Source organism: Manacus candei, unplaced genomic scaffold (assembly GCF_025592945.1).
Source record: "Manacus candei isolate 608988 ecotype Guabito, Panama unplaced genomic scaffold, ASM2559294v1 h1tg000079l, whole genome shotgun sequence".
Classification (NCBI taxonomy): domain Eukaryota; kingdom Metazoa; phylum Chordata; class Aves; order Passeriformes; family Pipridae; genus Manacus; species Manacus candei.
Window position 1 is genome coordinate 450,616 of NW_026138127.1, and position 26,021 is coordinate 476,636.

A 26,021-nucleotide genomic window follows, 5' to 3' on the forward strand; every position below is an offset into this window, starting at 1 on the left:
CGTACCCGCGCATGCGCAGCGCTCACGGAGCAGGGCCGGAGCCGCCGGCCGGGCCGGGGCGGCCCTGAGGAGACACGGCCCTGAGGAGACACGGCCCTGAGCCGTCACGGCCCTGAGCCGACACGGCCCTGAGCCGCCGGTGAGGAGGGACACGGCGCAGTGCCATCTGAAGCTGCTTCAGTGGGTTAACTGCCCCCGGAGGTTTGAGCGTATCGGTGGTGTTTTTGCTTACTGCTCTTCCGCTTATTTATATATAAGGTATATGGAGTATATATAGGATATGTAGAGTATAATATATAGAGAGAGTGTTATGTAGGCTATGTAGTGAATAATATGGAGGCTGTTATATACGGTGTATAGAGTATGATATATATACAGACAGTATTATGTAGGATATATATAGGGTAGATAGAATATAATATATATATATATAGAGAGAGAGAGTATCATATAGGTTATATAGAGTATATATAGGGTAGATTTATACAGTATATAGAGTATAATAGAAAGAGATGATTATATAGGGTATATAAAGCGTAATGGACAATCTTACCCCTACACTTCCAGGCATTAAAAGGTTGCCAGACATTCTGTATTTCCATGGAGCAGGGTCTGGGTCCAGCAGAGCACCCCACTCAGTGCCAGGGCTGTCTCACGAGCATCTGCTCATTAACAGTGTAAATCACAGGAGATGGGAATGCTGAAGGAATGTGCCAGGCCTGGTGCAATCCCATTCTCATGGCTCATTTTCTAAGGCTGAGTAATAAGTGCTCACAATAACTATGAGATAATAACTGGCAGGTGGTGGGGGTGGTGCCCTGGGCAGTGTGTGGGGGCTGTGTCTGCGCAGCTGAGCCCGTGGATTCCTCACTGGTGGATTGGCTACTGCTGGTGGCACTGAAGGACTACTGACAGTCCATAACTGCTTTCTGAACCTGCTGCATTGTGTCCAGATCTGGGCTCCTCAGGATAAGAAAGACAAGGACCTGCCAGAGAGGGTTCAACAGAGGCCACGGAGGTGATGAGGGATCTGGAGCATCTCCCTGGTGAGCAGAGACTGTGTGAGCTGGGCCTGGTTAGTCTGGAGAGGAGACAACTGAGAGGGGGTCCTATCAATCCACACAAATATCTCCAAGGGATGTCAGGATGGTCCCAGACTCTGTTTAGTGGTGCCCAGCGACAGGACAAGGAGCAATTGCCATAAAATAAACACAAGAAGTTCTCCGTCAACATGAGGCAGAACTTCTTTCCGTGGAGGTGACAGAGCCTGGAACAGCTGCCTGGGGAAGTGTGGAGTCTCCCTGTCTGGAGACATCCCAGACCCACCTGGACATATTCCTGTGTCACCTGCTCTGGATAACCCTGCCTGGGCGGGGGTTGGACTGGGTGATCTCCAGAGGTCCCTTCCAAACCTGGCTGTTCTGGAATCTGTGATTCTCTCTGTGGTGTGAGTGATGCTGTTTTGAGTTCGGGGGGCAAATTTCTTTGGGTGTATGAATGAAAGAGAATCCCCAGGAGCTGAAGGTGATGTTGGGATAGAGCTGTCACAGTGGTGCTGAAGGAGTTCTGTCCTTCTAAGAAGTCTGTGTTGAACTAACAGAATGTTGCTCTTCGAGCACGACAGTTTTTTGTAGTGTGCCACGTATTTTTTTCCTTATATGTCTGAAAACTTCTGCAACTTTTGTCTTCACCCCCTGATAAAGCTGAGGCAACAGCAGCTGGAGCTTTTGGGATGGATAGTAAATTGTCTTGCTCAGCAAGAATAATTTTAGTTTTTATTTGTGTTTTCTACACAACGTTTGTTCAGTTGTGCTGAACTTCTCCATCAGGTTGGTTGTTGGTGAGCTCCATGGGCAGTTGTAAGCTTAGATGTTTTGTCTGTAGGGCCTCAAGCCTGTGGGTGGGTTGAGGTGTTGGGGTGTGGGAAGGGGCTGAGAAGAGGCTGAGAAGAATAAAGCTGGTGATTAAGTCTTTAAATACCCTGAAGGTGGGAGAAGAGGCACCCTGTGCTCCATGAGCTCCTCCCTCCTGGAGCACTGTGAACTTGGTGGTTGCATTTATATCAGAGGCTTTGTTCTAGTTGTGGTAGTTGCTGGAAAAATCCACTTCAATCCTGAGGATAACAGTATTAATACAGCTTTCTGCTCAGGCTAAGTGTCATGATTAAACACAGTGATGGAGCTGAAGTAATGTGACTTAGCAGTGAGTGGAAAGACTTCCCTGGTGACCAGAATTGAGGTGGCTCCTGTGGTGAGCTCTCTGCAGACCTGTGTGCCCCTGTGTGTGAGTTTCTCTGTCTCTAAATCTGTGTTGTTTTAGAAGTTCCATGCATAAGCAGGCCTGGCCTCTGCAGGGGAGATCAGCTTTGGCAAACTGGAGATCTGGTAATGCCCATGTGTGCTGACACTACAGAGAGTGGTTCTCAGGAATTCCTAATTTCCAAAAGGCAGCTTATCTTCAGACCTTGAACTGGTTAGTTGGTAATAATTAACTTACTTGTTCTGGTTTACAAGTTATCAGCATTGAAAACAGCTAACTACCTCCATTTAGAGAGTTTATCTGTAAAAACAAACCCCTGACATCCATCCTGTTACCTGGCCACTCGGTATCCCAGCAGCTTTGTGCTATCTTCTCCTTTAAATGAGAGTGTGTTGAGAAATCCCCAGTGGAATGTTGGTTCTGAGCTCTGGAGATCGTTACAGTTTTAATGTGGCAGAGTTATTGCCTCTGTTCCGTGGGGTAGTTCTGTGTGCAGTTTGAAGTGCTGTGTTAGGAGTGTTCCAGACCATGTGTCAGAGACCTGAGAGGAATCAGTTCAGACACACACGAAACATTTACGTGCATAAGTGACAAGTCCAGGGTGCTTTTTTTTTTTAGTACATTTTATGCTTTTATTATTATTTTCCCTTTTTGTGATGGACTGATGTTTAGGCTTCAAGTCTCCTTGCACATAAATATTTAATTTATCTTAATCTCAAAGCATGTAGTCTTTAACAGAAAGTTATTTAAATATTGATTAAAAGTTACTTCTACTTTGAAAAAAAAAGTCTATAAAACGGAGCTGGTGAGAGCCTGAACTTGTATGTTTCCCTACACTGTTGCCTTAGATAATGTTATAAGCTTATCTGAGGCTTAATGCCTCAGATAAAGTTATAAGCATTAAGTTTTAATAGCTTATTTCTAAAAAATGCTAATCTGTGAACCAGTTTGGAGATTGTCTAGTGAGTGGATTCAGAGCTGTAGAAAACATGTTTGGAAGACAATAGTTCTGTCTACTTAAAACCATATATAGTGGTGGTGCTCCTGATTTCTGATAATTAGAAGTATAATTCTGTTGTTAGGAGTATGATTCTTAAAAGAATACTTTATGGTGATCTAGTCTGCCCTTTTTTGAAAGGTTTTGATTTTATTGTACAATTTGGGTTTTTTTTATTGTAGATCTGTTGTAGAAAAGCTGAAAACCTATCAAAAACTTCAAGAAAGAGTAGTGAAATTACAGGAATAATATGCTAGTTATTCAAAGTCAGGTTAATTACTCAAAATGCTATATTAAGTCAAATGGAACTATTCTATTTCAAAACCAGATTTAATAAAATGTAACTACATTATTGGGTCAGTAGACTGAGATGTGATAATTTCCTGAGCTGGGTGTAGAAGTGATTTACTCTGTATTAAGTAGATGAAAATATTTGCATATGATTTCAGTTCTACAGTTCTTTGAGTTCTTTCCTTTTTCAGAGGTCGGTGGGCCAATGCTGGACAACACAAATGCATCCTAATCTACCTATTTAGCATTGTAATCTGATAATGCACTTGTGCTTAATTCAGAATTTGTGCCACTCAAGAGTGCAAAACAATGAATTTAAGTCTTTTAAAGTGTAAGATAAAGATAGATGCAATAATTACTTACCTCTCCTCTGTATTTTTTTTGAATTATGAAAGGGTTTTTTTATAAATTCTGGTGTCATTAAGGTATCTGTTATCTGTACTTCGATGTCTCTCAGTGGACCATCAAAAGCTGTTAATCTTGTAAGTCTCTTAATTGAAATTACTTCCAGGTCAAGTTGTAAGGCATCCAGTTACCAGGAGGTTGCGAAATGGGGTGATTGTTCAGGCAAGGGCTGCATTCAGATGAGTGAGGAGAAGTGGCATTAAGTATATATCTCTTCTGCTTGATGCCCTCTAGACAGCTGTGAGAGACCTGGGTTATGGTGTAGTGTGAAGACCTTTGCTGTGACAAATGAATGCAAGTGGATATCAAAAGAATAGCATATTCAGATTGTTCACTTCTGGTTTATGCACAGGCACAAAATGCTGCCCTGCTGCATACTATTTATTTCACCTTCCTTATGCCTTGCAAATCTGTTTGAACTGCACATTGCCTTAAAGTATTCTTGTCACATGCACATTAATGTGGTGAATAATTCCATATTGATGTAAGTGAACGCACCTGATCTGAAGGATTCACTGAAGGGAAACCTTACACCTCAACAAAGGAAGTTAAGGTATAGAGTGTGAATCTGTAGCTGCAGTGTGGCATAAGTGATGTGAGTGAATTTGAGTATTTGTTTGGTCTCTAAGCTTTTAGAAGCAGCATTACTAGATGGTCAAAATAAATTGAATTGGGGTGGGAAGTGAAGTCAGCCAGTGCAGAGATTGAATGCACTGATAAAAGTAGAAGGAAAACTAGAGAGACCTCCACAGGTGTAGTTTACAGACATTAGACTGAATGGATCTGAGTCCCTTCAGTTTGCTCAAAGGAAGTGTAAATATTGATTTTATTTATACAGAGTTGAACCATGTGAGCGTTTAGCCATGAAAATAGATGTGGACTTAGGAAGCAATTCAGAGTGACCAAAAAGGCATAAAATTGAGTGGCTGGAAAGGTTCATTAAGCAAATGAACCAGGGTGTTTTGCAGTGTGGAATGTGATTGATTAACAAGTAGCTTTCTGATGAACTGGTAAGTCTAAAAAAAGTGTTTTATGTTCTTGGGGTCTCAGAATTTCATTTGTTTTTGTTTTTTGAGTAGAATAGAAATGATAAGCTGAATTACCATGCTGGATTTTTAATTTTTATTATTATTTATTTAGTTCAGTCATCTTGAAGGGTAATAATGGTCTATTTTGTTTTTTGCCTGGGAACTGTGGTATAAAATGTATATGGAGACAAACTAGAAGATCCTAATACGCCTTCTGGTTTTAAACTTGCTGACGTTGTAATGCCATAGTACATGCTTTCAGATGCACTTGTTTTTTATAAGGGAGCCTCAATTTTGTGATTTAAAGTGGATTTTTGGGTGTATTGTTCATAGTGTGCTGGGTACACTATCTGTAGAGCATATTCAAAGTACACAGGGGCTGCCACCCTGTTTGTACTTAGGTTTTGTTTACCTGGAGGAAAGAAGATGATATTAATAAAAAAAAAGTACCTTCCAGAAGTTGTCTTCTGATACTAACACTTGGGCTTTGTAGACATCAAATTACTGTGAATGAGATGCTGTTGTTGTTCTTTGTAGGTTTAAGAAGGGTAAAGCTTCACTCGAACTGAGACTAGAATGGACAGTTACTTCAAAGCTGCAGTGTGTGACTTGGACAAGTTGCTCGATGAATTCGAGCAGAACACAGGTTGGTTCCTGCACTGGCTTGTTCTCCAAGTGGTCAAATGGCTGTTACCATGGAATTTGAAAATAGCATATACTAAGTATGGACGGATGAATAGATGGGATCTAGAGGGAATACAATGTGGAAGGAGAAGAGTCTTACAAACTTTGCTTTGATCTTTCTTAACACAGATGAATATGACTGCTTCAGAACACCTCAAAACCCATGTGACTCAAAGCACTGTTCCCTCCTCTCAGTCCTGGGGTGCTTACAACATGCATTCCCAGCACCAGAGCTGCCAGAGGATGCTGACAGCTGCCCTTCCCCAGAGAAGACCCCTCTCGTTAGCCACGCTGGGACAAGGGGCGTGCTGCTCAGTGAGTCACCACCGCAGGAGCAGAGTGTTGCTGGACCTGATCTTCTGTCCACTGTGGACAGTGGTTCCTTAAATGAAATGGAGGCTTCCAGCCTGGGAAGGTGTGGCATACCTGTGTGTGATCTTGTTAATGACACGGCTGATTTAATCCATGCTCACCAAGGTTCTCACAAGTCGCAGCCAGCTGACTTCCAGTGCAGCCAAGGGTCAATTGGCTTTGGCCTGTCTTGCATACCTGTTCCTATTTGTGTGTCATCATCTGGTTGCAGGGATGCTTCCAGCACAGAGCAGAGTGATGGGGACTCAATGCTTCAAGATTCAGGGTGTCTTACAACAGAGGAAATGAATCATTTAGCTTTAAAATCAGACAGTTACACTACAGGAGAGATCTTGGATTCATGTGATGATCAACACAGGACAGAACCTGTAAAGTGCAGTGAAGTACTTGATCAGCCTGAACAAGCTGCTCACCTTGATATTGAATGTGTCCCTGTAATAACACAGAATTCAAATGCAAATGGTCCCAAAGATGAGAAAGCTTGTGAAAAACTGCTTTGTGAATCACAAGATGATAGTGCATGTTCTGCAGTAAGCAAAGAGATGCATGGAAGAAATGTCATAGGAAAGGGAGACCCAAAAGATGGGAGTAATGCTGTATCCATACTTTCAGATCTGCTCAAGAGGCATCAGGTGCACAAAACCCATGCAACATTACCTGGAATTTGTGTTGCACCAGGCTCCTCATGTCAAACAGGAGCTGAAGTACAACTGGAAGAGAAAATCACAGAAGAGAATGTATGTAGTGAAGAACTTAACAGCAGTGAGACACTAAGGAGTGTTTCCAGTTTGCGTATTTCAGCTGAGGATGTCCAGACCTCTCTGTCATGTCTCCCTGTGTCCATGTGCAGCTCATTAGTTGTAAGAGAAGAAAAGGTTAATCCTCTACCTCAGAATGCAGTGGCAGAGGTTATTAGTGGTACTGTAGCTGTTCATTCTGGAGCATCTAAAACTGATCCCTCTGGCAGGGAATCCTGTGAAAATACTGACTGGCATGAGCAGGAAGAATATTTAGCTGAAATCAGCAAAAGCATTGTGGAAAACAGTGAGGATGGAGTGCAGTGCAATGCTCAGAGTGTAATTGATGGTGGTGACTCTCAGGAAATTGAAGCTTTTGCTTCTGCTTTTCTAGACCTTGAGGTTGAGCCATATGATGTAGGTGTGGACAGCTTCTATGATGAAAGTATGAGCCCAGTTGTGGCTGACCTTACTGTGGAGGAGAGTGCTATTAAAAGTGATATTCTAGTCAGCGACAGTGAGCTTGATGATTTCTTGTATGGACAAAGTCTGCAGTCCAAGGTGTTTAAGTCTTCAGACAATGATAGTAACTTAATAGAAAATAATGCAGATGAAGGGAATGTAACAGATGTGAACAACCTGGATTTCACAGAGGTCACTGAAGAACTTATGCAAGCAAAGCTGGAGGAGACAATGAGCATTAATAGTAATGTTAAAGTATCTCTTTCTGCCAGCTATTTGGAAGCTGCAGCAGAAGATAATGTATCTCATGGTCAGGACGTAACTGAGAGTGGTAGTGAAGCTTTGGCTTCTGATGTTCCTACTGAAGGTGCAAGACCAAAGCAGTTGCTTGGCCTTTCCCAAGCTGCTGCTGGTCAGAAACAACTGAACAAAACAAATGTACTTGAGAGAGAAAACCAGGAACATGGTTCTGTTACCCCAGAAGTTCCCCTCTCAGGCAGCAGTGTAAGTGTTAGTAAGAACTCTGACCCTGGGGAAGGCATCTCTGAAACTGGAGGAAACCAAACATCTGAAAACACAGAGTCACTTAAAACACCTGCAGCTCTGCTGTGGAAACAGCCACTGTGGGTCCCTGATTCAGAGGCCCCCAATTGCATGAACTGCCAAGTGAAGTTCACGTTCACAAAGAGACGACACCACTGCCGAGCTTGTGGGAAGGTGAGTTATGGGAGAGGGGTCCTGTGCTGCTGAAAGGAAATGGATTCTGATTTAGGGATAACCAAAGCACAGGAGGGAAAGAAGATTGACACAGTTTTTCTATGCTCAAAGTATTTATTTAACAAAAGATAATTTTCATTTTCCCGTCATAGAAACTTAAAGACTGTTGAACAAGACTGGTATCTTGTCATATTTTTTGTGAAAATTCTAATTAAAGGGAAGGACAAAGAATATTCTTTATCTTTCAATGCTGGCTTGTCTAGTGTTTTGCATAGGGAGATGAGATGATGGACTACTTCATAGTAGTCATAGTGAATCAGCTTTTTGCTCAGCTTTTAAGTAAAGTTTCTAAGTTTTAAAAAATTGAGGTGATGCTGAGAATTCAGGTAAGTGATTATACTATCTGTAAAGCACTGTCCGTGAACTTGAAAGGATTGCAGTCTTTCAGGAACTGTAACAGTAGTACAAGTGTAAAGGATTTATAGCCTAAATCTGTCCTCCTGCATGTTTAGATGTATAATTTTCCAGGAAAGTCGTCTCAGGGGAAGATATGTGACTCACCAAGAAAGCAAGTAGTTGTAGAACTTTTTTCAACCTATGGTCTTCTGCAGTGAGTAAATGATGCCACACCTTATCCTTAATTCAGAATTCCTTTGTGAGCTGTTGTGGCTTACACTTGTAGTGATGCATAAATGGAAATACTGCCAATACTAATGAACTTATCGTTCAGTGTTGCTCTGTAAGATTTAGGGATGAGGAGATAGAGCAAAGACTAGTATCAGTATTAACTTTTTGCATCCCTGGTGCTAAGAAGCATCTGGAGAGGCTTGGTAGGTTTTTTCCCACCTCTCTCCTAGCACTGTGTGTTCAAAGCTTGGTACTCATTTATTTCAATTGCAGTAGGTGTGAAGTAAAATGTAGGTCTGAATCTTGAGTGCCAAGATAAGGAAGAACTCATTATGCCAACCTAGAACTCATTGAACTTACTGCCAGAATATGCTGTTGATGTTCTGTGATGGTTTAAAATGCAGTTCTTTGGAGTGGGTTTTGTTTTGTCATGAGACTGACCGATTTTAGGTTCCTGTTTTACATTTTACTGTGAAGTTCCTTGCACCTTGTTTGGAGATGGGGATGGAAGACCCTTCACTGCACACCCTGTTTACAGCTGTAGGTGCGTTAGCTGAGGGGCTTTTGGCAGAACAACAATGTAGTTAGAGGGAGCATCGCAATCTGTGTTCATTAGGAGAGCAAGTGAAGGCAGTATAGGTTATCTATACCTTGCAGATACTGCAGTGCTATGCAGTTGTAACTCTGGCATAGCTTTTCTGAATGTGCAATAGTTTAACTTTTAGGCAGACTTTTTGTCTTTTTAATAGTAACTGTTTGTCTTAGAAAAAAACAAACATTCCTTGTGAAGCTGTTGTGTGGTATTGTGTTATCAGCCACTTGGGATATAAGGAAAAAACTGGTAGGAATTCACAGTTGTCCTGTGTGGCCTATTCTAGAAGACAGTTTTATACATTCCTATTATCCTGCATCCTTTTTTACCAATGAACGTGGCAACACTCACGGATTCTGGCCTCTGTGCTGGAGGGAAGTGAGAGGTTAGTGGGCCACACTTTCTCTCTCAACAGCAGCACTTGTGAGGCCAAACAGTTTTGCAGTTCCTTTACTGAGGTGTTTGTCTCTTGTTGTGGTATCCTTCCTAGCTCAACCAGGATCAATTCCTTCACTCAGCAGCCCCATCTTTACCTCCTTTCCCCTGTCCCTAGTTTGTCTTCACCTTTTAGATGCATTAGGATTAATCTTCCTGCAATCCTCTGTGGGTCCCAGTGTCACCAAGGGTATGAGGAGAATCCCCATTGCAGAGGATTGTGCTGCCTTAGCATTTGAAGCCCTAAAATGGATTGTGACTGATTAGCGATTAATCAGTTACTCTATTAGTATCTGTACTGAGCATGTGTGTTTTCAGTTGAGGTAAATTACCTGGGGCACTAATGCAGAAGCACTTGAAATAGTTTCTTTTTTCAGCTCAGATTGCATCTATCAATTATTACTGATTTTATAGTGACCTTTCCTACTTAAACGAGTTCACTTGTAATAACTTGATTTTTTTTCTCTGTCACCACTGCTTTTGGTTTGTTTGTTTGTTTTCCAATTGATCCACTTTGTTTTCCCGGAAGTAATCAGGAGTAGAGAAGACTTTGAATGTTCTTTCCACGTACTGAACTCTGGTCAGTGGTAGAAGGGTTCTGTCAGATCAAGGTTTCAGAGGACTTTTTGTAAGGTTGATACTCTAGAGTCTGCTTATGGCTAAAAATGGTGTGACCTTCAGAAAACTTGCAGATCACCCTTGAAAGAACATAAGCTCTAGTTATTTATGTCAACTCTTGCAAAGACCCAGCTTTAGTAAAGACGTAATTTTTTGAAGGGGATTGTGCAGGTGTTGTCCAAGCTAATGAGACACACTTTTTTCCCCATCTCTGCTTAAAAATAGACAAGACAAGACGTATAAGTTTTTGGAGTAGAAGAGCACATTCTGTTCTTTCAAAGCAGCTTTCTTTTCAAATACCCTGCTGAAGGGAGCTTGTGACATGAAGGGAAGGATGCTTATTCTTCCTGAGAGAGTAGGAGAGCCTACTTAGCTGACATGGCACCTGAGCCAGGCTGGGTGAGTAGCTCAGAAAGCTCTGGCTTACGTTGTTATCCGTGAGGTGGAAGACGCAGCTTGTAATTTTATAGCAAACTGGTAACACGTGTTATGGAGAGATTTGGTGCAGCTGCAGAGATGATTCTAAAGCAGTAAAGCAAATCTGACCCCAGTTCTGGGGCTCAGTCCTTGTTGCTGTTGTTTAATGTAAAATAGTTACGGAACTAGGAGTGAATTTAGGAATTGCAACCTGAAATTCTTTTCATCACTCCAGATAAGAATTTTTATATAATGCCACTTGGGTCCTCCATGTTGTTGCTTTTTGTTGTGAACATATTGCGGGTTTTGTTCTTGTTGTGTTTGTTTTTTTTTTTTTCCCTTGGCTTGAATATAAGTTTGCAGATGGTTTAGAATGAAACAAGTGTATTTCTCAGAAGAGTTTTCTAATTCCTGTGTAATTGTAGACCACACAATATGTCTATAATATTTAATCCAGTCCTTTTCTGATTCAGGTTTTTTGTGGTAGCTGTTGCAAACGAAAATGCAAACTACAGTACATGGAGAAGGAGGCAAGAGTCTGTACTGGCTGTTACAATGACATTAATAAAGGTAAAAAGTTTTCTTTGAGTAATTACAGTAACTAGTAAAGTATCCTTTTAACCTTTGCCCTTTTGGGGGAGCTTGATTACTTTAATTGGTGTATGCTTTCCTGTTGCTGAGATGGAGGGATGAAGAGAATAATTGTACCTCCTTGTTGGATTTCAGTTCTTATTTTAAACTTCAAGTAGCAAATTGGTGATTTTTATTAAAGAAAAAAAGTAGTTTTTAACTCTGTAGGACTAAATATGAAGCTATACTGTTGGGTCATCTGTGACAGGGATTCTAGCAAAAGTGATCCTCCCCCCACAGTAGCCTTCTGTGTGTTTAAAGGCCATGTCCCTGCTTGTTCTCACATGTTATTTGCCCATTTTATGTAGCTTCCTGTCCTAATGTTTTTACAAGTCACGTAACAGCACTGCAGTAATTGAACCATCAGGTAACCTTTCCTTAGCTGGAAGCTAAGCATGGATTCTTATGGAAACATCAGGAGAAAACACTGATGTTCTGTTGTTTCATATTTAAATAGCAACATGTCAGATTTTTAATATGCCACCTGAATGGAATTTGACCTGATAAATGTGATCAGTGTGTTTGCACCAAGATATGGTCACTGCAGCAGTACCAGGAGGTACAGGGAGTTTCTGTCATGAGAACTAATCTGGCAAATATGCAGGCAGAAAACAAATGTAAATTTTCTTCCCTGCAATATTCTGAGTGTGCAGATCACAAATTGTGCACTGCTTTTGCCAAAAACCCCCACCCAAAGTACCACACTGCAAATAAAATCTAATCAATTGAGAGATCTGAAAAACTAACCACATTTTTTTAGCACAGGCATTTGAAAGGATGATGAGTCCAACTGGTCTTGTTCCCAGTTCCAGTGTCTCCTCTGAACATTCTGCTGTTCCACCAGTAGAAGAAGCCCAGATGCCTGGTAGTGCCAGCTCCCCTTCACTTTCTGCATTGTTGCCTATCTCAGCCCTTAAACAACCTGGTATTGAAGGTACAGATGCTATAAACAGTATAGATCAAACACTTCCAGGGTCTCTTTGGAAAGAGTCACTTATTGCATGTTGGATTTGTACTTGGTATATTTTTTATACATTTTTGGTGGTGTTTTTTGTGGGAAATGTAAACTCTGTGAATGGGACACTGGACAGTTACTTTCACTTCCTAGTTTTGGTGCCAGGTCCAAGTTGGTCCTAAATCTCTGTTTATGAAATGTGGATGTTGCTTTTTTCATTGCCTTCTCTTTTTTATTATAAATCTTTTGTGTAACTTTTATAATTTTTACGTATCTTGGGAGATTTCTGGCTTGTGTTGTGACAGCCAGTCTTACAGTAAAGTAAAAACAAGAAGTAGCTGTTTAGAGACAAGTTGAAAGGGAACAGTAGAGGTTCATTGTCTGTGTAAATAAAAATTATTAGTGACTCAGTAGTGTCTTCGTTCCACTTTTATTAAACATCTGACCTTCTTCAATGGAAATAAATTTTTAAACAAAGTGTATTTCATCTTTTAGCTGTAATATGCACTTCATTCTTACCTTAGTACAGTGGGATGATTGAGGAAGTAGCCTTCCTTAGATATGGATTAATAGATTTAATTGTAACACGGTAGCTCCCAAGTAGGAGATTTTTCTGCATGTATTTGCCTGACTGGAGGCTGGCTGGTGTCAAACTCTACTTCTACTTAATTCCACTAAACAGATTCTCCATGTATTTGGTGGGAGAAGGGACTTACTTTTTATCCCTTTCAGGCATTGGAACAGTGCAATAACATGCAGTTTTTGTTTTCTTACCCTCTCCCAGGGCTGTGCCCCAGAGAGCAGAGGAGGGTCTGGTTTGCAGATGGTATTTTGCCCAATGGTGAAGTGGCAGACACGACAAAACTGTCCTCTGGAGCCAAGAGGTTGTCGCAGGACTTAAGTCCAGTGAACCCTGACTTGCCAGAGACTCATACGGTATGAGTGTGGAAGTGTGTGAATGTGCATAAATTACCTATTAAATACCTCTGCCTGCTATTGATGGGGCCTCTTACATCCATAACAGTTCTGCTTTTGGAATCTGGGATAGTATTTGAGTATTTTTTTGGAGGTGGCTGTGAAGTCCTTGGATTGAAAAACTCTGTAGTAATTTTCATTTCTAGGAAAACTGAAGGAAGGCTTTCAAAGGAAAACCTTGTTTGGTTTGGGATATCTGTGAAGTTCAAAAATGGTATGGCAGAAAGTTTTCCAAAACTGGTCTTTTTTGTACACAACCTTTGATTAATTACTTCTACGACAGTTCTTAAACCTGTCACTAACAACAGGCTTCTAGCAGAAGTTTGTGTTTGGTTTTGTTTTTTATTTTTTCCCCAGTGGTTTGCTGTAGTTTTCCAGTTGGATTAGACTAGCCAGAATTTGTGTAATGCCCTGGAATACTCCATTATAGGGTGCAGCAAAATCTGTGTATTGTTTCTAACGTGAACTAATACTAAACTGAGAGGGGGATTGGCTTTTTTTATCATGGATCACATTCATGGTGTTGAACTAGCTGCACTTTACAAAAAAAGTCCAAAGAAGAGGTCTAAGTTTACTGTGGAAAGATTTGGAGAGGTTCCGCAGCTGAAGCCTTTTTAAGATAAGCATAGCTCCAACACGCTGTCTCAAGTGATAATATAAATTCTGTAATTCTCGCAGGACTCAAGAGTTTTTAAAATACATTGGTAAAAACCCAGACCAGATCATTATTATTTTTATATGGAGGATCTGGACACTTACCAGGTACATAGCATGTAAATCAGCTTTTATTCATGAAGAACAAATAATAGTAGATGTGAATTCATTTGAACAAGTAAGGACTCCAAGAAGTTGCAGTAATTAGATTAGTGCAATTAGATTAGACAGGTATAACCTGTCTCACATTTTGGGGAAAGAGTAGGATATTTTCACTTGCAAAATATGAGCAATGTCTAAAACTAAAAGCATCATGGACAAAGTGAGTGAGATACAATTGGTTGATGGTTGGTGTAAGCAGCCTCAGAAGCTCAAACAAAACCACCACAGTGCAGCTGTGAAGCAAAGGTATCACAAAATCCTGACCATGAAGGCAAAAAATGCAAGTGATATGAAACACCAGCAAGCAAATGCTTGGGGAAGAAGTCTATTATTGGCCTGTGTAGTCATGTTTCTGTCTGCATGTTTGTGGGGTGGTACTTTGGGGGTTGGTATCCTTTTATTTTTTATTCTCTGGTAGTGTATTCAATAAACTGAGGATTTGCTGGAAGTTGATGGGACATCAGGAGAGCTCCTACAGGCAAGCATAGAATTGTCAGATGTTTTCCTTGTTGCAATATAAAGTTCTTCCCTATGGAGATAGAATGCAGGTCTAATGTACTTGATAGTACACCTCTCAGGGTTTCTTTTGCTTGTTTTATTTTTTAATGACAGCTGATATCCTGATGTGCCCATGTTCACAGCTTGTGTCTCAGTTTGAAGAGACTGGAATGTTTGCTAAAGAGGATGAGTTATGAGACAGACCAAACTCTTCTCTCTCAGCAATTGTAAATTCAAAAATTAAGGGGCTTTAATCAAGGAAGTGTGGAAAAAACAGAAGAAATAACAACTCTTTATTAAAAGATGTATGTATATTGGCAAGAACAGTAACAGAACATAAAACCAGCTACCCAACAGTCCTGTACCCAGCAGTCCCCTTCAAACAAAAGAAAGCCTGAACACTTCTCTGTCCTTCAGCGCATCCTCACCGTGGCCTGCAGGGGGCGCTGTTGGGTCACTGGAGGAGCAGAGCCTGCAGTGCTCGGTGTTGGCCTGCAGGGGGCGCTGTCGGGCTCTGCGGTCACCATGAGGGAAGGGGTCTGGGGGGGTCTCGGATCGTGGGAGAAGCTGAGGAGAAAATGGGGACCCTTCCCTCAATGGAAGAAAAGGGGGAAAGGAAAGCAGTCCACCCCCAGCGGAACTCACTGTTGTTCCCAGATGACGGTGTCTCAAGGCTCCTCTTCTCTCTCCCTCAGTGGGCACAGAGCTCTCCGATGAAAACACAGTAGGCTCCGGCTGGAGTCACGAGGCAGTGTGCAAAGCCAGCCGAGACCAGTGATCCGACTTCACCAGGGCGAGAAGCCAGAAAAACAGACCTCTAGGCCTTTTCTCCAAATGCACCCACGCAGACCCCCATCTCCGTCCCAGAGAGAGAGCTCAGCAGTCTGACCTGTCCTGTGTGAGGGCAGCCAGCAACCCCCCGTGAGCCGGGCCAGCCCAAACTCCTTCCCCCTCCCTCACTCCAGCCTTCGATGGGCCATTAGCTAGGAATGCGGCCGTGCTGGCTACACTTTTTGTAAAGCTAATCGACTCCCTTCCCCCTTCCCTATTCTAACTCCATTCTTCCCACAGCAGAGCAGGGGAAGAAAAATTCCACTCCTGGGATTTATAGCCTATAACAGCTTGTCACACCCATCTCACTGGGAAGCAGCATAGATTTGACTCCAAGCTCGAAATTAATCAGATGTAAAATCAGCTATTGGTATAGAGGGTAGAAGTATGTTTGCAGTACTAAACTGCTGATCCAAGGGATGCTCAGTAGCTGTGAGTGGCAACACCAATAGCAGACAGATTCCTGAAGGGGCACCTAGTGTGTTGATTGTGTCAAATCTGACTGTCTATGCTAGAACAACTGTTTGTGTTGCCAAACAAGTAAATTAATGATGCAGCTTCACCTATGTAATGCCTAAACATTAAAAAAAAAGAAGATCCAGGAGAGATTTGGTGGCTTTCTTCTTGTTAGGAGGAAATGCATTCTCAGCATTTGTGATAGCTTTCTTTCTCTTTTTGCATCTAGAATGCAGATAATGAAAGTTTAGCTGGTTGTGGGACAGTGTAGAATTTTTGTTATTTCTTCTTCATAGGCTGCAAACCCAGAGGAAGATGACATGTTAACTGATGTAAATCAAAAATGGAAGGAAAAAATTGATATTATGACAAGAACAGAGGAATCACATCCTTCTGTTCCTTCAGACAACGCACAGCAGCGTGTCTCGGGCCAGAGTGAGTTGGTACCTAGTTATGAATCTGTAACTCTAGGAACTGAAGAGTGTTCTCCTGCTGCAGAGGCCAAGACCAGTTGCAGTGCAGTGGATCAGGCTGCACATGATGTGTCTGTTAGTCCTTCAAGTTACAGAGCACTGTGTGGGGTCGAAAAGTGTGTGCGAAGAGACATCAGCCTTGTTCCTGATGGGGATAACCTGCCACCACTTCTGCTGGCTGTGGGTGAAAAAGGAAAAGGTAAAATCTGAGAAAACTGTTAATATTTAGTCATGGAATCATAGAATAGTTTGGGTTGGAAGGGACATTAAAGCCCATCTGTTTCAACCCTCTGCCATGGGCAGGGACACCTTCCACTATCCTGGGTTCCTCCAGGCCCCATCCAACCTGGCCTTGGACACTTCCAGAAATGGGGCAGCTACAGCTTCTGTTGGCAACCTGTGCCAGGGCCTCACCACCCTCCCTCCTCACAGGGAAGAGTTTAAATCACCTAGTGCAAGTTTTCTAAATATGAACTCACGAGCATATAATTTGTATTCTAATACAATTCTACTGTCATTTATTTGTTGCGTACTGGATTCTTGGATAATTGAACACGCATTATTAACAGGATCAATGTGTTATGAGAAGGATGCTTTGTCATTTGAATACATTATAGTGGTGTCTATGCTCACCAGTGGTACCTGACGGTATCAGTGCATGGATGAGGAGCCAGAACACACACTTAGTTAGTGGTTTCCAAAGCAATGGTAGCCCCAGTTTGCACTTTTGTTAGAAGCTGCTACTTCAGTGTTATATGTTCCTCGAATCTTAGAGCTGTTCATGGTTGATCTGCAGCTATTCTAAATTTGGGAATAACTACCACCCTCTTAAGGGAGGAGGGTGGGACAATGTGTAATATGCTATGAACTAATGGTTGGTTTGGGTCCCTGGCTGATGTGTTGAACTAAATTGTTAATTTATTTAGATCCCGTGGTGGAGGAACATCCATCTCACCAAAAGATCACCTCGCTGCTTGGGGAAGGAGGTCCTACTCCATTAACTTTTATCCTAAATGCAAACTTGCTTGTCAATGTCAAGCTAATAACATGTAAGTATTGCACATTTTCTTTTCCATTAAATCCAGCTTTGTTTTTCAAACAGCATTACTGTGGTGTCTTATCTTCTTAAAGGTTCCTCAGAAAGGTGCTGGTGCTTCTCAACCAATGGACTGCATGGTTTGGGTCAGGCAGAAATTGTCATTCTGTTACAGCGTTTGCCAGAAGAAGATGTTTTCCCCAGTGAAATGTTCAAATTATTTCTTGAGATCTATAAGGATGCAATGAAAGGTGTGTAATTTTTAATGTCCAACTTTTTATTTTATAGCATATTCTTGCAGATCTTTCAAGTTAAATGTTGATATGTAATTTTTCTTGAAGTATTTGTAAGTGTCTAATGATTCTGATGAAAGACCTTGCAGTGTTAGGCTTGGGTTCTAAATAACAGAAATAAAAGAATTTAAGTTTATTTGTTTCCTATACTTCTGTACATATCCTGTTTGCAGGCTCTCTTCTTGTTGTTTAGTTACATTGTGTTGGAGATCCTGCCTATAAGCCCTTGGGTCTGTGGTTTAGAGCATCTGGCATGCTCTTTGTAGAATTGCAGTATTCATTTATGTAAATATTTTAGGTCTGTTGATGGAAGTTCACCAACTGTCGTGTGCCAGAACATTGAACACTTCAGGATTTCTGTAATTTGTTTGAAGTAAAACTAGTTTTGTATTCAAATTCATTTAGTTACAAAATACAGAGCACTTATTCTGTGGATTTAGATGTCTGACAGACTTCAGGAAGGGTCTGAAATCCACCACAGACCTGCAAGTCTGTCAGAGGTCACTGGTTAGAACAGTTCTCTTGGCACTAATGTTTGGCTGACCCAGATGTGCAAGCTCTCTGTCCTTCTTTCTACAGGAAGGTTTGTAAGAAACATGGAAAACATTACTTTTACTGAAAACTTTCTCAGCAACAAAGAGCATGGAGGATTCCTGTTTGTTTCACCAACTTTTCAGAAACTTGATGATCAGATTCTACCGGATAACCCTTTTCTTTGTGGCATTCTCATCCATAAGCTGGAAATACCCTGGGCTAAAGTGTTTCCAATCCGTTTAATGTTGAGACTGGGAGCAGAATACGGAGGTAAGTTTTAACACTTTCAGTAGCTATATAAATGTCAAGTTCCTTTTGGAAAATACAAGGGATTTTTAGACAAGTAAAATATTTAAAATCATCTTTGCAGTATTTTATGGTACACCTGGGTAAGACTGATATGGGAAGCCACCTACTGAGACACTTGGGAATGTTCACTGTCCTGCTGGACTGACTCCCTTAATTTAATTAGTTTTTTTCTTAGCTGATGAGAATGCTAAGAAGCCAAAACTGATGTTAAAAAAACTCTGATATAAAAATATCTGACTTTTTTTGTTGTAGGAAGAACGTTTGAAGGGACATTCAAAAGCCCAGTTTACAACTCTGACAGAATGTTTTTTTTAATTAAATTACTGAAATTAAATATATTGGCAAAATATTACTGCTTCATAAACTGAGTACAGCTTTGATTACCTACAAGGGTATTTATTAATACATCGGAAACATCTAGGCCTGTGAAAAGGCAGGACCCCACCATTCTACTAGCCACAAGTCCATCAGTATGTACCACTGGCTTGTTCAAGGATTTCTGGAGTCCACAATGGATCACTTCTGGCCAGGCCCATGTCTCTGTGGTGATGAGGATGGTAGCTGCTTTGTTCTTCTTTCTCCTACCAAACTACTCGTTGTGGTTTGGTTTTTTGGTCAGTTTTGTAGGATTTAACCATGGATGAGGAAATCACCAGGTGGCTGAAGGACAGCCCATGACAGAGAATGAGAGAGGGGCTCTCCTGGCTTTGGCTGGTCAGATAATGAGATTAAGAAACACAGGTTATAGCTGAAAATATACTATATAAATACTTGGATTAGGAAGTTTTATAGTTGTTGATAGGTAAACATGCCCTTTTTCCTTCCTTGTTCCCAGCCTATCCAACTCCTGTGGTGAGTTACAGGCACCGGAAGCCACTTTTTGGAGAGATCGGGCACACAATTATGAATCTGCTTGTTGTGAGTCAATGTTTTATTATCTTCCTCTTGTAATTTAAATTATGTAAAATATTTTCAAAATTCTGAACCTTGAAAGCAGTGGATTTTGGTAAATTTAAAAAGCAAATGTTTTTGTTCTTCATACTTGACTTGAAACTTTCTTACCCAGAGAGTGAGTGAGTTAGGAAAGCTGTTTGTTTCACCTGGTATTGTTATACATCAGTTCTGGTAGTGAGGAATGGCTTTAAATGATTGAGAGAAATGTTGACATTTGCATTGAAGCTGGTAGTAATCATTGTTGAGGTACATTTTTCTCTTCCAAGCATCAGTGTGGTGCAGGAATTCTGGTCTTAAGTCTGGCAATATTAAATGTAAAGAAAGACTTGACAGGCAGATGCTGTGGACTAACTGTAGGAGGACTTACTTACCACAATTAACCAGCCTGACTGTCTTTTGTGAAGGAGTTTTTGGTAAAATCATAAGACTAAGTCAAGCCTGGAATTCATGGCATTCCCTGTGGAAGTTTTTCCTCTGTTTGATTTAAACTTCCAGTAAGCCTGTGTTCCTGGCTGGGAATGTTCTGGTCTGTGTTCCTCTTCTAATACTTACAATAGAGGTCACAGCACTTTTCATCCCAGCATTAAGGGTAAGGCCATGGAAAGAGCTGCACATCTTATTTAGGCAATCCCTGCATCTTCTCCTGAGAGTCCCCTGGCCATCAGAGCTGAGATGGAACTGAAGCCTTTTCTCTGACATTGGTGTCCAGGTCACTGCTTAAGGAACCAGTCAGAGGACATGCACCATCTGAAAACCAGCATGTTCCTTGTTAGTGTAGGAATCTTACACTGTAATTCCATGAGCCAGCTCCCAGCATGATTGGTGACATGACAGTACCAATGTCTAACTGCATTCTCAGACTCTGAGGAATCTTAATGTTGTGCTGCTGATGATGGGGGGTTCTGTGGAATTCTACTGGCCTTCCCCTTCACAGCTGTGTCAGCTTGAAGCAGGCAATGGGAATATGTTCTCCTTGGCACAAGTTTTTATCACTAAATGACTGCAAAATAATCTCTTGGTGGTGCCTTGGCACCTGTGATGCAGATCCTCAGTTGAAGATCGTACAAAACCTCTCACCATACAAGTGACTGAGGCCATGGTAACTAATGGAGGCAAAGGGCACCTGTGATGTACATCCTTACTGTTGCTCAAACTATGCCTGTTCCATGGCAACCTGGAGTGCACTGAGATGTGTTTGTAAATGCCCTACTTGTGCTGAATGAGGAAGGTACTGATTGCCTGGCTCAGCTGGTGAAAAGAGCCTTTTTATACCTTTTTTTCAGCTGAGCTAGTGAAGGCAAATGAGACCACTTCATACCTAATGTTGTTGTTCGGGGAAAAAAACAGAATTTTGCAGAAGTGGATGAGATGATGGGCGATGTCAGAGAAAGGTGTTAGAAATGGTGCAGTGTATTCAATTTATAGGTCAGCCAGTTAGAGCTGTAGGGGACAGGGTGTGAGCCTGGAAACAAACTCCTCTAGATGATGGCTTCCATGCTTCACTTTTCTGTCAGAGAGGGAGGGTGTTGAAGGTTTTCCTTCCCTAAAAGAGTAAAATCGTAATGTGTATGAAGTAGCCATAATCTAAATAACCCACTGGTAGATAGACTGACCTTGTCATCCTATGAGTTTGTTAATACATTCACTAAGGTACCTGTCACATACATCCCAGTAGGAAAAAAGGGATTACTAAGTTTTTAGCCACTCTTGATGTCATTGCTTTTTAGAAGTCCTAGAGATGTATGTAAAGAACTTTTATCTAGGTGATTTTTTGGTAAAAGATAAGAAAACAATAATTAATTGTCTCCTAATGTAAATACTTTGTCTGTTATAGGACCTTAGAAATTATCAGTATACTTTGCATACCATAGACAACCTTTTTGTTCATGTGGAAATGGGTAGAAGCTGTATTAAAATACCCCTAAAGAAGTATAATGAGGTGAGTAAACCCATCTCGATTAGCTTTCTAATCCAAGCTGCTTTAATCATTATTTTTCATATAATACCAGTCACACCTTTACCATCAGTTCTTCTTTACAAAAACCTCGCTGAACTTTATACTGACCTAAATATGTAAGGGAGAGAGCATAAAATTACCTGAGCACACATCCTTCCTTCCTGGATATGCTGGAAGGTGAATAATGATGAATTGAGATTTAGGATAACTGGTAAGTGCTTAAAAATCAGCAGTTTCTTCCAAATCTTTTAGTATTTTCAGGGATTCTCTCATACAGATTTCCTGGTCATGGTGTGTTGCTTAAGACTTTAAAAAAAAAAACCCAAACCAAAATAAAAAACCTACTTGAATAGTGAGTGCAATTTGTCAGTGTAATGACAAATTTTGTATTGACAGATAATGAAGGTCATAAATTCTTCTAATGAACATGTAATTAGCATTGGAGCAAGTTTTAATACCGAAGCAGATTCTCACCTGGTGTGTGTGCAGAACAAGCATGGCCTCTATCACACACAGGCAGTCAGTGCCACGGGACATCCCAGGAAAGGTAAGTGGTCTAGTAGAGAAAAATCACATTTCTAGAGCAGAAATGTAAGTTCACTGTTAGGCTGCAAGGAGAATGCAACTCTGGTGGCACACTGAAATGTGTTTAAAAAGGAGTGTTAGTGGAATGTTAGTAGTGACTGACTTGAGTGACACGAAGTGGTGCTCACTTTGTTCCTACTTTTTCTAGTTACAGGTGCAAGTTTTGTGGTGTTTAATGGAGCCTTAAAAACATCTTCAGGATTTTTAGCTAAATCCAGTATAGTTGAAGGTAAGAATTTTGTCCTGTGTATTTTCCTCTTAAGAGAACTTACACAAAAAATAAAAGCAGCAGTCTTGCGTAAGGTTTTATGCCTCAGTAAGCTAAACTCTTCAAGGTTTCTTAACTTTATAGAAAACCTGTTGCAAACAAAATGCTGGGTAAAAAAATACATGTTAGTTTTAACTCTCTTTAGTCAGTTCAAGTCTTTCCTGTTTTCATTGCCATATTGCTCAAATACATATATTGGCACATAAATGAAAAAAAATTCTAAGATTAGTCCAAGAATGATGTTTTAGCTTTAGTTCTGTTGACAAAAAGGTTTTCTTCCTCTTTCATGTAACATTTAACACTGTAGTTGGGGGATGGAGTCCTTTTGTGCTTTTATTAATTAGCTGTCGGGGAGGGTTGATCCCACTAGAATTTAAGCCATGATTCTACTAAAAAGCTGTGCTGCTCTTCCTGTAGTTAATTTGGGATTTTAACTGGATTTGTTCTAGATGGACTAATGGTACAAATAACACGAGAAACAATGGAAAGCCTACGTCAGGCATTGAGAGACAAGAAAGACTTCAGAATTACCTGTGGAAAAATGGATACAGAGGATGTAAAAGAATACGTGGATATTTGCTGGGTAGAAAATGAAGAGAAAACAAACAAAGGGTAAATGTACTGCCAAAGCAGAACATCTTAGAGAATTCATCTTTCCAATGTTCAGATTTTTGCCTTTGGTTTCCTGAAATTAATGTAAAGTATTTTTATTGAAAAACAGTGGTCCATACCTTAAATGGTTTATAGCTTCTTAAACCTGCAAGATTGGCTTTATATTAAGTGCTTTTAGTTTATTCCTTTTTGTAGCAGCTGTATTTTCATGATGCAAGCCCTGTATTGTATTTTGTTGTAAGGATGGATAAACAGTATTTCATAAAAATGACTCAATCTAAACCATAAAATGTTGTTTTAATTATTAATTATACTATTGTCTTCCGTAGAATTTTAAGCCCAGTAGATGGAAAATCAATTGGAGGAACTCAGAGTGAAAAAACACCACAAGGCAGAGACTTCGAAAGAGAGGGAAAAGTTATGAAGTGCACTGAAGTTAGTGAATTACATTGTTCTTGAGCCTTTTTTGGTACTTTTTGAATAGTTAAGGGGTAAAGTGGATCATACGAAGTGATACTATAAAAAAATGTGGCTGCTTTGATGTGTAGCCACGCTGATAGGCAGAATGTTCTCTGTGGCTCTTGGGTGAGTTTACATACTTTTCATTTTTCTCCCCTGAAAAAGACTAGAAGTCTGTTAGCATTGACAGCTCTGTAAATGCATAGCCCAGGCATTCCCATGGGCACTGAGGTGTTGTGATTGAATAGCTGAAACACTTGGGTAGTTTCCCAGCCAATAAGGCACTAGAGCTTGCTCTGTGCTGTGTTATGTGCACACTGAATTACTCTTTTTCCTTACTTTGGGATGTAACCAGGCGGCTCACTGTTCTTACCCTTTCTCTGGTTTCAGGTTTGCTATTTTGTGAAGGACAATGAACTCTCCAGTGCTGTTCCTCACCAGTTTGCTAAAGAGATTGCCACTGCCTGCAGCACTGCTCTCTGCCCTCACCTCAAAACCTTGAAAAGTAATGGAATGAATAAGATAGGCCTGAGAGTTTCCATTGACTCAGATATGGTAATCTTTCAACTTTCATTGCAGACTCCCCATTTCCACTGAAGTATCTTCCCTTGCACAGACCGTGGATCTCTCCCTGTATGTTTTAAATGTTTTGCCATACCCCAGGTGAAGAAGCTGCTTTAGTGACTAGTTTCTCACTTCATGCCAGTTGAGATATTCTTTTAGTGAGATACTACACTTGTAGTGTTGTCTTGTTAATATAAAAAGTGTTAATTAATATCAATATTAATGTGTTTCTCTCCTAGGTTGAATACTTAGCTGGATCTGGAGGTCATCTTCTTCCACAGAACTATCTGAATGACTTGGACAGTGCGCTGATTCCTGTGATTCATGGTGGAATGTCAGATCCTACCACACTACCAGTGAAAATGGAATTAATATTTTTCATTACAGAACACTTGTTTTGATAAGGCTGATGGCAGGCAATATACTGATTTGCTAGATCTGAACACCAAAGTTATAATGCCACAAACACTAACAATGTTAAAGTTTCTAAACCTGTTGCATTTAATAGCTTTTCAAACTGTTTTTTTAACCCTCTCAGATCCTCTCTGGTTACTCTACCACAAAGGAATTGTAGTTTGTAATGTTCCTAAAGTCCTGAAAGTTTACACTTAATACAGGTGCAGAAGAGGGCAGGTTTTGTTAATCTTTACACAGCTGTAGCATTTACTATACCTAGTGTAACTCCAAGCCATACTGCCTTGCCTCAACCTCAGATAAGTGTGTTACTACGAGTTGCTATGGTTAAATGTAATCTCTGCAGCAAGTGCTTCCCACCTGCAAAGGAGCTGAACACTGAAGCAAAGCTGGCCCAGAACTGTTCCCCTGCCCTCTGAGGTGCAGACACGAGACCCTCTGTAGCTGACTGTGAGCCCCACGTGTCAGGGCAGGGCGAACTCTGCAGGTGTGTTGAAGACTTTGTGGGTGAGCTCCTTAACATGGGGATTGATGCTGGTGCTTCAGAAACATATGCTCTGCATTAATGTTTTATAGAATAACTGATATCTTTCTTGTATTTTTAACGTTTTAGCTAACTTAAATTGATGCTATTTTTATAAAAAGTGCTTTCTTTTTTTTCCTTTACTGTGGTTTAGAAGTCCTGATACAATTTGACCTTTCAAGGATTATAAAAAAAAGATTAGCCTTGATATAATCTACATGTAGCAGTAAGTCAGACAAGAATTCTGCAGTATTTTTTCTGCTCCTGTCTGCTGCTTTTGCCACCTTTACTTTCAGGGAGAATAGATGTATTAAGTGTGAATTTTCATGAACAGATTGATTCTAGTGGAAGGTGTCCCTGCCCATGGCAGGGGTGTTGGAAGTCCTTAAGGTTCCTTCCAACCCCAACCATTTGGGGATTTTTAGTATACTTGAGGTTCTTGCATAGTATGTATTTTTGATACTGGGTCACTTAGATCTATTTATGTATTTGTGATGCATGTGATTTGTACTGAGGTTCGTGGAACCACAATGCAGGTTTGGTAACTGCCACAGGACTGTTTATCAGGAGCAGAACCAAAACTAAATATATACAACATCTATATTGTTTTCAGTAGAAATGCTGGTACAATTTTATAATGAAAGTATTAAAATTTTGATGCCATCTTGATGCTAATAGGGGATATTTTATGTTTTTGTATCAAAAACGATCTGTAAATTAACCTTTAACCTAATCTGCTCTTCTGTTACCTGTGCTTTAACACACTGGTGCTAGAAGGGTTCAGGCTTCAAGATCTTACCCTGGAGGAAATTGAGCTGCATTTCAGCTTCTTTGTGCTGACTTCTTCAGAGATACTGCCCTTCTGGAGAAGGGCTGGACTCACACCATGCACAGCAGGAACAAAACATGCCTTTGTTGAAAACAAGCTGCCCCTGGGCCCTCGAGGCCAAGCAGCATTTCCAGGCTGTGGTGGGGCTGGGGTGGCTGTGAGCAGCACCCTGCACCCCACGGGTGTCTGCAGAGGTACCCAAACCAACAGCTGTCTCTTGGCACTTACCCTCTACTAACCCCTTTTCAGTAATGATCAATAAAGTTAACTACAGTGCTTGCACTCTCTGTCTCTTATTTATAATAAAGCAGGAAAAAAGACATGATTTGGGTGGATGTGTCCTGTCTTTGCAGCTTTCTGGAAACTCCTGATATTGTCCACAAAATCTGATTTGTCATCCGGTGTGCAA

At 40.8% G+C, this 26,021-nt stretch overlaps 1 protein-coding gene across 7 annotated transcripts; it reads left to right on the forward strand.

Annotated features, from left to right (window-relative positions):
- On the forward strand, positions 1–25,894 carry ZFYVE16 (zinc finger FYVE-type containing 16). 7 transcript variants are annotated; one of them, XM_051810822.1, is made up of 19 exons: positions 2–258; positions 954–1,046; positions 5,518–5,626; positions 5,794–7,952; positions 11,115–11,211; positions 12,032–12,205; positions 13,011–13,162; positions 16,099–16,474; positions 17,202–17,324; positions 17,407–17,562; positions 18,184–18,408; positions 19,283–19,365; positions 21,236–21,340; positions 21,755–21,905; positions 22,092–22,172; positions 22,661–22,823; positions 23,153–23,258; positions 23,673–23,837; positions 24,086–25,894. In XM_051810822.1, exons 3-19 carry the CDS (start codon positions 5,557–5,559, stop codon positions 24,245–24,247), a joined length of 4,548 nt encoding a protein of 1,515 aa, XP_051666782.1. In that variant the 5' UTR covers positions 2–258; positions 954–1,046; positions 5,518–5,556; the 3' UTR covers positions 24,248–25,894. The 7 variants fall into 7 exon arrangements, with proteins under 7 accessions (XP_051666788.1, XP_051666782.1, XP_051666785.1 ...); XM_051810825.1 differs by lacking the exon at positions 954–1,046 and adding an exon at positions 4,791–4,962; XM_051810826.1 differs by having other exon boundaries at positions 3–139.
- Positions 25,895–26,021: the final 127 nt, after the last annotated feature.

Coding starts and splice junctions, on each gene's coding strand:
- ZFYVE16 (XM_051810822.1), top strand. CDS start 5,557: ATGGACAGTTACTTCAAAGCTGCAGTGTGTGACTTGGACAAGTTGCTC. Junction 17,563..18,183: donor CTATAAGGATGCAATGAAAG/GTGTGTAATTTT, acceptor TTCTTTCTACAG/GAAGGTTTGTAAGAAACATG. Junction 18,409..19,282: donor ACTGGGAGCAGAATACGGAG/GTAAGTTTTAAC, acceptor CCTTGTTCCCAG/CCTATCCAACTCCTGTGGTG.